Consider the following 12019-nt stretch of genomic DNA (forward strand, 5'->3'; position numbering starts at 1 on the left):
TTATCTCTAAAAGACTTCTTTTTTTCAATTCAGATCTTAAGTGAGAAAAGCAGTGAAGGGCTCTGTTTCATTCTGAAATCTTTGTCTCTGCGATCATTTGAGCAAAGCCAAAAATGCAACTTGATGTTTGTGACTTGTGAAAACTGGAAGACATTACATTACTCAACAGAGATCGTTTCTGAAGATGAAAATGTTCAATGTTTGCATATTTATTACTTACTTGCATTTCTTTACACTGTGTGTGTTTACTTGCAAACACACACAGTGACATATAGGATTCTATAAGTGTTAATATTGCAGAGTCAGCCCTTAAAACTAGATAAATGGGTGCGTAATAAAGCCTGGGTGTGTCGCTTGTCTGAGTTTTAAAAACAGATGCTGAATGTTGACTAACAGGTTTTAAAGCCTTCTCTGTTCACTGACACCTCGTCTTTCACTTAATTCCATCAGCCTGAGTCGGTCGGTTGCCCTGACTAAAGTCACTCCTCTAATTGTCTTTGTCTTTTTCACTCAAGTAGCCCCTCCTGTTCTTATTTGTATACACTCACTTGCTGTTGTTGCAAAGTTTTCACCAGTCGTTCTAAACAAACCACAGATTCAGCCAACCCTATAGGCCGAGGAAGGCTGTTTTAGCTACAACATCAAAATTTGATGGCCTCTGATTATAAAATAAGAGCTTGAAAATAAGGCTTGAAGGGCCAACAGCAGTAGCAGTATAATGTCTGGGAATCTCTGCTATATACCTGGGACCCTGGCCATGTAGGACTTTATGTTATTAAGATTATTAAGACCCTCGATCAGTCCAAGTAACTGACGGGCCACAGCTTTCTCTCAAATGGTTGGGAGTGAAGGGATGGAGACAGGACAAAGGTGACACCCTGGTTGTGTCTTTGCCGTGTAATTTGTATTTTACTGCTTGCATTCAGCCTTTATGCACTTCTTTCTATGGTGACATATAATCATTGATCCAAGGGAAAAGATTGATGGCTCGAGGTAATCCAGATTTTAAAGGGGCTACACTATCGAGAAATGACCTACACAGATCATTAAATCATTCATGTAAATCACTGAAAACCCAGGTGTTCAAATGTAAAAATAGGAGAACAGAGCTGCTGAATTGTCATTAACAATGCCAGACTGAGTCTGCTATGGGAACACAAAATTAGTGAAGTTATAGTTTGACAGTAAATCAGACGTACAAAGGTTGTTTAAGGACAGGCCACAAGTAGAAACATACTCCAGGGTGTGCTCGCCGATAAGAACGGGACTATTAAGAATATTACAACCAGAGGAAAGATCTAAGACAGAAAATGTGAAAGTTAAAGTCACCAACCATAATGAACTGGTCAAATTAAAGAACAACAGATGAAAACACATCTGAGAGTTTATTTAGGAATTTAGGAGGATGATAGAAAACAAGGAGACTGGATTCTTACACAAAGTATTTTGAATGGATTTAAAAAAAGAAGCTAGAAGTAAATGGAACACAATTTAAGTTGTTCCTGTAAACCCTTCTGTTGAATGAAAAAATTAAGAAGGGAGTAGAAATTTGATGAAAATGTTACAGTCTCCTTCTGTGTGTTATAATTAGAGTTTAGTTAACCTGATCAGATTTTGAGGTCAGTGACTTATCATTTTCTCTTAAATTGTGATCACTAAGTAATTTGGATAATAAGTACAACTTAGCATAAGATAGGTTACAGGGTGGTGATAGTGTTGTGGACATAGGATAGCAACACAGTGGACTTAGTTGGTGAGGCCTGCAGAGAAAGCTTGTTATGGAACGGCTGTGTGCAGGCAGGAAAAGGACCCAAAGTGGAGATGCTCGGAGACACAATGTAAACTCAAAACAGCTTTAATGCTGAACTCAAAAGGGTAACAAAACTGAGAATACAAAGTAACCTTACGCAGCCAGAACACACAGCAAGATAAGGGTAGATCCCAACACCGACAAACTGAAACACAGGGCTTAAATACACAGAGGCAGCAATCAGGGAATGGGTAATCAGGCCTAACGAAACAGGGGAAGCAAAACCAGATACATTAACATAAGACAAGGACCTTCAAAATAAAACAGGAAACATAACACAGACTGAACTTACAGACACAGACTCACAGGCAGGCACTACAACAGAGGGAACAGAGACATGGGACCAGGGCAGACACAGACACTGACTGGACACGGGGATATAGCAGACAGGGGAGACAGCAACTAAGGATTACACAGAGACAAACCATAAGACATAACTCTAACAAATAAACCAAAGACTAGAAAAGATAAATAATATAATAAACTCAACAACCCTGGGTCAATGACCCAGCCATCCTAACAAAGCTGGCAGATAAAACAGAACTACTCATGGCTGAGAAGGGGAAGAAGGCTCCAGAGGCAGTCACGTGTAGCAAAATGGACAATGTACAGCATGTTAACTGCTAGAAATGAGCCAACTAGCCGGTTGGGCTGGTTTTCATCTGTCCTAAAAAGGGAACAACAGATTGTTGTCAATATTGTCAATAAAACCTATGTTTATTCTGAAGCCAGGTGTTGAGGCTGAGGAGCCTGCTAAAATGCCCCACACTGTTTTAAGAGGTTAAAAGCTCTTCCCAGTCAGCTCAGACTGCGGACAAGCTTACCCTGATCCTCATTTCCCTAAGGTGTTAGGTTACTGTGAGGCAGGGAAGGAAGGACAGGGTGTGGTGGAAGGGAGTAGCCTTGTGGAAATATAATGAAAGGGACAAATCCATGACAACCATGACATCATCTATGCATGTTTATGTGTTGCCTTATTAAAGAGATGGAGGGAATTTGGTTTGCTTGTCCAGCGTGATGGAACATTTAGGACCATTCACTTCTCAGTGCAGGTTATTTTTTGTCCTGACATACAGAACGTAAACTTAGAAGCACATTAAAATGGTTTAAACCGTGAAGATCACTTTTCATCACACTAATAACAGTGGAAAGCCTTCTGTGAAGACTCTAACTCATGACTGCTGAGTCAGTGTTTTGGTCTATTAGATGCTACAGTCTATGAGTGAGACAAGGAAGAAAACCTGATGCAGAAATAGGGAAACAAGGGAGCATTTGTTCTGTTTACATTTCAGTTTGAGGCTAAATGCTCACCTGAGAACGAATGACATGTGACTATTTATGATTGTCATTCATTTATTATGCAAAGTTTCCTTTATGTAAAACCCTATGATGAATAAGCCTAAGTTTTTCTCTGTAAACAGAGGACAGCTCTGTAAAGGACCACATCGAAGCTGATACTGTAGTCTACAGTACAAACATGTGCTTCTTTTAAGAAACATCGATATTCTTGTTGTTGTGTTTAATTCACCTCCAGAGTTTTTTCTGTTGTGTTTGTATCATTCACACTAGTTAACTTCAAGCGACATGATGAGCAGGTTTTGCTTAATCCTCTTTTAGGGTGTGTATTCAGCCACAGTGAAACATCATTCTTATTCTGAGAAAGCTTATCCAATGCTGATATTTTTCTATGAATCTGATGTTTAATTTAGCTCTGGCCATTTGTTTGTCCATGTGTTTGTCATCACAGTAAACCCTCCCCTTATTATTAGGGCACCTGAAGTAGGCACTCCTCCTATTCCTGCTCTCATTTGAAATCTTTCTTCTCTCCAGTCAGGTGGAGCTCCTAGAGCAGGGGTGTCAAACTCAAATACACAGTGGGCCAAAATTCAAAATCTAATCATCTAACCAGTTGTTCAAAAGCCAAGATGAACAGGCCTACATGTCCCTGATGAGAGGCCTGAAGGAGCTGGACCTACAGGGACCCTGTGTTCCCAGTGACCTGGTGCTGATCGGAGACCATGCCTTTCCTTTAGCAATGAACAGCCGAGGTCAGGTGCTGATGGCTGCCTCTCTGTACGGCAGTGGAAGGATTGTGATTCTGGGTCATGAGAGCTACTTGAAAGCCTTTCCTGCTCTGGTAGAAAATGCTGTGACCTGGCTGAGAGGTGATGGCTCTGATAACCTCTCTGTAGGGGTGCACAGAAGTGTATGTGCAGTTGCTAATAACCTTCAAAAATCCAGCTTCCAAGTAGAAGTTGTGGGAGCTTTCAGTGACAAACTGGGAGTTGGTGTTTATGTGACCGATGCCTACAGCGTGGGCTCAAACCCAGTGGAGCTTGTAGCATTTCTGAAAGCTGGAGGAGGGGTGCTGATAGCTGGGCAGGCGTGGGGCTGGGCTGCAGATCACCCCAAAGAGAACACACTGCATCAGTTTGATGGGAATAAAGTGTCGGGAGTGGCAGGAATCTACTTTTCTAAGAACTGTGGTGAGGTGGAGAACTTGCCTGTCTACCCCCAGATCCCGTCCTCCTGGATGTCTGTGGTGTGAGTGATTCTATTGGTTCTGCTTTACTGCACAAAAACAAAGATTACAATTTTATCAAAAGTGAACAGCTTATTTGTCACTGAAGCAAACAGATTTTTTTTCTGTCGGTTGTTAAATATATTTTATTCTATATCCATTTTCCCATTTCTAGAGTGTCAAAATAAAGATGCAAACAAAATATATTCCATAGACTGTCTTTCCTTCTTAAAATGTCTTTCCCCTTTTATTCTTCCCTCTTTCAAATGCAGCATAGGTAAGGATTTTGAGGATGACTTAGAGTTCTTACTCCAGGGAATTTCAGAGTTCGAGCTCCCGCAGGGGTCAACTGCTTCTGAGGTTCTAGCCCATGGACCGCTAGCCTTTCCCATCGGTACTACACATGATGGACGGGCATTCCTCGCAGGAGCCTATTATGGACAGGGACGAGTCATTTTGATTTCACATGAAGGATTTCTGGGACTTGAGGTAAAGTTGACACCTTGAACTAGTATTTAAATTAAAGTTTTTTTCATGAACATATAACAGGAATTTACTCCTATTGTACACGAATGCACTATTTTATGGATGTTTCAGCTTAGACAGTAAATATGCTTCCTTTCAAGATTTATTTCAGTGTACATTACATTTGTCTACATTAGCAGTTCCCTACGGATTACCCTAGTGTTTGGAAGTAAAAATAAATTTACATTTAAAAAATGTAAATATATTTACCTTTAAGTAAAACATTTCAAATGCCCTAAAATTCACATATCCTGATAGGGTTAGGAGTTAACAGGAAGTAGTTCTCAAAGAGTTAAATATTTCTGCTAATCTCCCAAACCTTTTCTATATCAGATAATCTGGAGCGATCGTGGCTCAAAGAGTTGGCAGCTCGTCTTGTAACCAGAAGGTTGCCGGTTGCACTCGAGGGTTGTCAATACTTACCCCTGAGTGCTGGTCAGGATACAAGACTGAGATTTCCTTCCTTTTTGGACATTTATTGCTGGCTGTTAATCATGTAGGTGTATGTGGGCCAATAAGTCACCAAAGTAACATTACCGTGGTGTCAGTTCAAAATACCACTCACTCTGCTGACATACTTTATCTTTCAAGCTTGCTTCCTCTACCAGAGACCTAAGAGATTAAGTATTCTGCACAGTATCTTTGGTGCTTCTTGGACTGTGCACTTCTGGATAGAGATCTCGGATATTGGCCCTGCGATCTGCTGGAGTCACTCGCACAGTTTACGGGTGACTGCCCGGAAATGATACTACTACTACTAATACTACTAATTATTATTATTATTGACCCAACATTGTTTCCAGAAGTCCTGCAAGGCTAAAAAGCTTATTCATGGCCAGAATGGACTATGCATCTTTCCTCTTGAAACTGACAGTTGGAGTCTTCTCTTGTCCAGCAAATAATGGACATAACTGTATGTGGTATACATGAGTCACTAAATGTGAAAAAAGATTTTTGGGCTTGTTTTCAAACTCAAAATGACTGTATTGTTTTTATAGTTTGCCTGTATCATTTAAATCCTTTTACACTACAAGCCATGATTGCTCATAAAAACATCATAAAGCTCTTTTATTATATACATACAGAGCTCTAATAGCCTACAGTGATGATAAGGTGTCACATCTTGGGCAAAAAAAACCAACCTTCTGCAGTTTAATGAAAAAAACAAAGTCATTACACTTCCACCAGTAAACGGGAGTATATTAAGTCAGATTTGCTTTAATATCTTCCAGGGAACAAGATCCTGAACCAAATGGGATTGAGCCTGTTGGGCGCAACAATCGGAGGAGGATCATACAAAGCCCCTGTACCCAGCCAGGCTATTAAAGACAGCTACCACTTCCGCCACCTTCTAAACCGCTTCGCTGCCCATGTGACTACAGGTGAAGAACTTAGCCAGCATGAGGAGAGATATCTGAAAAAGCTGGGCAACGACTGCAACGTCTACTTGCAGATGAAAGCCCATGAGTCCTCCCACTACAGACAAGTTTTGGCCACACTCACGGATATATTAATAACATCAGGCCTGCCAGAAGTGAGTAGACAACATAATATGATCATCTTAAAAAAATTCCAAAAGAATGAAACAGTGCTGGTTGACTTCTCACAGCTATAAGTGACCAATGACTGACAGGTGCCCAATCTATGAGTGTTTGGTTTTGGTAGGTTTTTTTTTTTAGCTGCAGATGCTGTGATAATGTGCAAAAGATAATTTTTATAACATTCACCACTCATTTTCAAGGTGAGTGACACCTGCCCTGTAAAGAGTCCCAAAGACCACCTCCTCCTCGCTGTGGGTACCCAGGTATATAAGGTTTCCCCAGACCCTGACGCTCTCCTGCCCTACCTCATTAAGGGCAACCCAATGATGCCTGTTGTCTATAACCACCAGATCAAGGTTGATGTCAATACAGCAGGTCAGATCTCTCTGCTGAGTTATGTGAACTGGTTATAATTTTACAATTTACAATATGTGTACAGTGGTTCTTGTTTTGCTAACACATTTGAATCACATAGCAATGTTCACCATGATGCAGCAACGTTTGTTACTTGATGTTACACAGTTTTAATCTGTGATTAATGGGTGGGTGACATCACCCACTGGTTTTAAAGCTTAAAGCCTCAACTTCAGTGCTTTGGCTACAATCATGTTGGGTTTTTTTTTTTTTTTTAAACAGCAAGTGACAATATTGGGATGAGACAGAATTAAGTTACCCAATTTAACAAGGTCACGCAGACACAAAAACATAATTGCAGGGATAATTACTTTAAAAATGTCAAAAAAAAGTTGGTAGAAAGATCAGATTTGGCAGGGAGATTCCTATCAGCCAATGCGGCAATGGTCCAAAATCTAAGGCTTAAAAAAGAGAGAGACGGCGGTTTCTGGCACCTATTCAGTTAACTAACACATGCTAATAATGCATTTTCCTTTTTTTCTGCAGATTCAGATAAGATGTCAAACTGACTCACTGCATCACAATGAGGAGCTGAAGAGACCACCGTCTGTCCATGAGCGATTTCCTGTCACTGCACAGATAATACAGGTTTGGAACCTGTGGAGAGGACTCATTTACCTTGTGGCCCCACCCAAAACACAAGGGAAGGGGTTGGAGGTCATAGTGCAGATGGCTGTACCTGCTCCATATTACAAGTCTGGTGAGTCTGTGGTGGATAGAACTTTAATATGTGTTTATCCAACAGGGTTTCTTAACTGTTAATCAAAGCTACTAACTGAGTCTTTAAACCTCGCATTCTGTCACTGCCCTGAATGCTTGACTGATCGCTCTGCCAGCACTGGAGTGGATATTTCATGGATAGCCTGCAAAAGATAAAAGATGCCACTATTCACGCTTCCAGTGATCAACTAATGTGTAATGATGCTTTTGTTTGGTTCTTTGCTCAGATAGATACAATGGCATTCTCTCTTTTTTGTCTCTCAAAGCTGTAAAATATGAAAGAATCATCACTTTACCACTGTTTATTGCTCCTTTTCTGTTCAGGCTGGATGCATGCATTATCCTTTCATGTGCCATGATAGGATAATGCAGGTTATCCTATCATGGCACACAAAATGACAGATCATGAATTGGTCGGCGTCAAAAAAGGTAATCCGATGTGGGGCCCCATCCATGAACTGGGACACAATCAACAGAGAGCTTGCTGGGAGTTCCCACCAAACACCACAGAGTGTACATGCAACCTGTGGTCAGTGTATGTGAATGAAGAGGTGCTGGGCGTCGGCAGGGAGAAGGTGGAGTAAATGACATATTTCTTTGAGACAAATGGCCAGAAACATCTTATATTTTTACGCTTTTTATGATAACTTTTTTGATGTTATATGATGACAAACCACTTAACTATGTTTTAGAGTACAATATTTTACGATCATCTCATCCCATGTTGTTTAATGCAGACTGAAGGAGCCATGACTTCAGCAAACCGACAAAGTCGAATAAATGACTATGTCGCAGGAGGCAGGACACTTGAGAGCTGGAGCATGTGGGTGGCTCTGGAAACATATATGCAGGTGAGAGAATTCTGCTCTGTAGAGAAACTGTCCTTTGTCCACACTGGAGTGACTGGAAAAAAATGATTGCATATAAAACTGAAAGCCAAGTGTGAAACAAGGAGAGTTCAAGAAATGTTTTCAATCAAGTCACTTTCAAGAAAGTGTGGAGACATAATTATAAACAGTATCTTAACAGTCAGCCCTTTGTCCACACTGGAGTGCACATAACACGACTACCAGCTTCTTGTCTCCTCATCTACAGCTCCAGGAAAAGTTTGGCTGGGATGCCTTTAAGAAGGTGTTTGCTGCGTATCACCACATAAAGGACTTCCTCAGTGACAACAAAGGAAAGATGAACCTGTATGCTGAGACTTTTTCCCAGACTGTGGGGATGGACCTGACTGGCTTCTTTAAGGCCTGGGGCTGGCCAATAGAAACAGCCACTAAAGGGAAGCTCTCCCAGCTGCCTTCCTGGAATGATCACCCCATGACCCAGTATCAATAAACCTCAGACCACTGAAGGGTGGTTTTAACCAATATCTTAACTTGAAGTGAATGATGAGCAACACGGTGAATTGATTTGGTGTTTGGTGTTTTGTTTTAACAACATTTATTAGAGTATCTGAATAGAAAAACAGAAATGATGTACTGAGGTTGCAGGGTTTGAATTCAGTATTGTAACTGGTTTGTGATTCTCATGTTCCTGAGGGGAAGTAGAGAAGGCTTCCACTTACTGCCAGGTAGACTAGACTTTTGATGGTATAAGGAGTGGCATCTTTGCCTTTATTTCATAGTTGATGTGAAGATACAGGCAGGAAATGTGACTTGTTATACATGTTCTGGGCTGAAATCATACCAAGGCATTGCACTACTATAGCATACATTGCAATCATTTGTTCTCTATAAAGAAATACAATGCATTATGCATTATGTTTCTGTTTTGGTCTTGGTTTCTGTTTGCCAACCTGTTTCGGTTTCTTTTACTTGCATTGCAACCCTTTCCTTATGCAAAATGAATTTTTATAAAGAAATTTATATTCAAGAGAATACAAGGGATTTTCTACAGGTTTATACTGTAAGAGTGTGGATGTGGAAGATGTGTATTTTCTTTGTGTGAGTAAGTAAACTGCATCTTTCATTTGATCTGCTGTTGCATATTTGAATTATGCTGGTTCATAATACAGAGGTCAGACTTTATATAAGCAAACCTTTGTCTTTGCTTTCACACTGATATCTGTTTGCTCACAACTGAAACACTAATAAACGTGAATTATACCTCTCAGACACTTCCTTTTTCATTCAGCTCTGGAGAGAAACTTTAGATTTCACGTTTTTTTTCTGTGCTGAAGAAGATTATCTGTTGAAGACAAATGCAGGTATCAATAAGAGACAACTAGAGTACAGGTGTGCGTGAGTGGGTGGGAAGATCAGTAGAACAGATGCATGTGAGAGTCAGGTGACAGGTCAAGAAAGAAAGGCTGAGGACATCTACTGGTGATATGGAGAACTGCATGAAGGGGAAACGTGAATGTGGCAAAAGGAAGCGACCAATAGAAAGAATGGATAGAGTAAACACAATATAATTGGGACAGGTGTGTCAGGTGACAAGAGACATATGGATGGTGTGTTACTGTGAGACAATTGAAAAATGGCAGAGAGTTCGGGTAGAAGTGTAGCCTTGAGAAAACATGCCATGGCAACCATGACATCACATATGTTGTCCTTGTTTCCCCATGAGGGATACACACACATGTATAATCCTTGTTTAAATGGGATTGATATTCTCACTCGCAGATATCCCTACACCTGTTTTCTCTTCTGTAGCTCCTTTGGCTTGGATGCTGGAAAAAAAAAGTGTTCACTGCTTGCCACCACATAAACAACTTCCCCAGTGACAACACAGGAAAGATGAACCTGTTTGCTGAGACTTTCTGGCTGGGCCGTAAAAAAACGGCTACTATCCGGTTGTTAAGTGATGACGTGACGAATCCTACTTCCGGGCCTAAAGTAGTCTGCGTTTAATATGGCTTTTGTGTTGTTAACATGTTTAATGTTTTGTATTTTCTTCTATTTAATCTCAAAAAGCTCCTAAAACAGTCAGTGATCACTGTTGACCTTCCTCGGCTTTTATTACCGCTATTCATTTATTTAAGCTCAGTTTTTAAAACCTTAGGATGTAACTACAGCCCAGCCCATGCAGCAGTATATGAATGACTAACCTCGTATTGTGGATGGATTATCTCAGTTGTTCTCCTGGTTGAAGTTTGGTCCTTTTACAGCATCCTGCCATGCGATTACATTTGTTCCTGACCACCGAGAACACTCATATTAACTTTTATTGAGTGGAAAAAAAGTTAGCTTGTTTATATTATGCTAACATAGCTGTGTCGCTAGCGGTCACGTAGTACATCATTATATATCAGCTAGCCAAACTTCAGTAACCCTACAAACGTCACTGCTGTTTAGTTTTCTGTCTTCATTTATGTTGGAAGTGATAACAGAGCTGTACGTTTTAATTTGTTTCCAAAACCCCGCAGTCAGGACATGCTATATTGTATTTAGATAGAAGCTAGCGAGCTAACTTCCTGCTAACTTCTAACTCCATTAAATGTCATAAATTCCATTTTCATGGATGCCTGGATGTTAAACTCAATTGTTACACCTGGTAGAGCAGAACGCTGATCATTTTATTAAAGATGAAAGACTTTAGACAGTTTTTCAACTCTCAGTAATGCCATAGTGATCGTTTGATTTACGGACCTGCAGCGGCGTTTAGGCCCAGACACGGCTAGTGACGTCAGACTTAACGACCGGATAGCTCTCCGTCCTGGACTGATCACCCCCTTCTGGCTCAGTATGACTGAAGCTTAGTAGAACACTACACACTGAAAAACAAAGATTATAAGTTTAAGTGATTTTTTTGTTGTGTAGTTAATCAATATTGTTCTTTATATAAAATGCATTGTAATATTGGAATGAAACCATTCAGCTGTTAAATCCGATAACTTCTTTTATAAACAAAAGAATGTGATCATGTTAGTGGGGAAATGTTACATTTTCTAGAGGGTTCACCAAAGTCACCTGTCTGTTAGTCAGAGTTTGTGAGACTGTTTTAACACACTACTATTGGCATCCCTATTTGTATACCTTATGTCTATTATTTCCAGATAAAGTAAAGTTAAAGTTCCATCCATTCGCTTCTGCTTATCCTTTTCAGGAATTTTTAAGTTATTGTTACATTAATATATACAGCTTATTGAAAACAATGAAGTTAGTGAAATGCAGATTTTACATTTGTAGATTTCACGGACTTTTGATGTTGTATGTAGGGGTATCACAATACACTATAATGTCTTTCAAATTAAACATTTGATTTGTTAAAAATATGACAACAACAATAATAATAAACCAACAAACCAAAGCAGAATTTAAAACGGCAATACAATTTTAAAATTAAAAACAAAAGCTGACATCAATGCTGTTTTATTTATGTACTTGTGCCTAGTATTGTCATATATATATATGTGTGTGTGTTTGTGTGTGTGTGTGTGTGTGTGTGTATAAAGTTCAGTAAAAGGCTGCATTTTCTGAGGAAATTCAAAACAAATGACTGCATTGAATCTGTATTACTATTTAACTCAGTTCTAAGGCAACA

The 12019-nt window shown here is 39.9% G+C and overlaps 1 protein-coding gene across 1 annotated transcript; it reads left to right on the forward strand.

Moving 5' to 3' along the window:
- The first annotated feature begins 72 nt into the window (after window positions 1-72).
- Window positions 73-11245, forward strand: LOC146504417 (TRPM8 channel-associated factor homolog). The gene is made up of 8 exons (XM_085184402.1): window positions 73-4354; window positions 4604-4820; window positions 5752-5776; window positions 6089-6390; window positions 6598-6795; window positions 7894-8106; window positions 8269-8382; window positions 8627-11245. Exons 1-8 carry the CDS (start codon window positions 3750-3752, stop codon window positions 8867-8869), a joined length of 1917 nt encoding a protein of 638 aa, XP_085040528.1. The 5' UTR covers window positions 73-3749; the 3' UTR covers window positions 8870-11245.
- The last annotated feature ends 774 nt before the right edge of the window (window positions 11246-12019 follow it).

The sequence above is a fragment of the Neolamprologus multifasciatus genome, chromosome 14, assembly GCF_963576455.1.
Source record: "Neolamprologus multifasciatus chromosome 14, fNeoMul1.2, whole genome shotgun sequence".
Lineage (NCBI taxonomy): Eukaryota > Metazoa > Chordata > Actinopteri > Cichliformes > Cichlidae > Neolamprologus > Neolamprologus multifasciatus.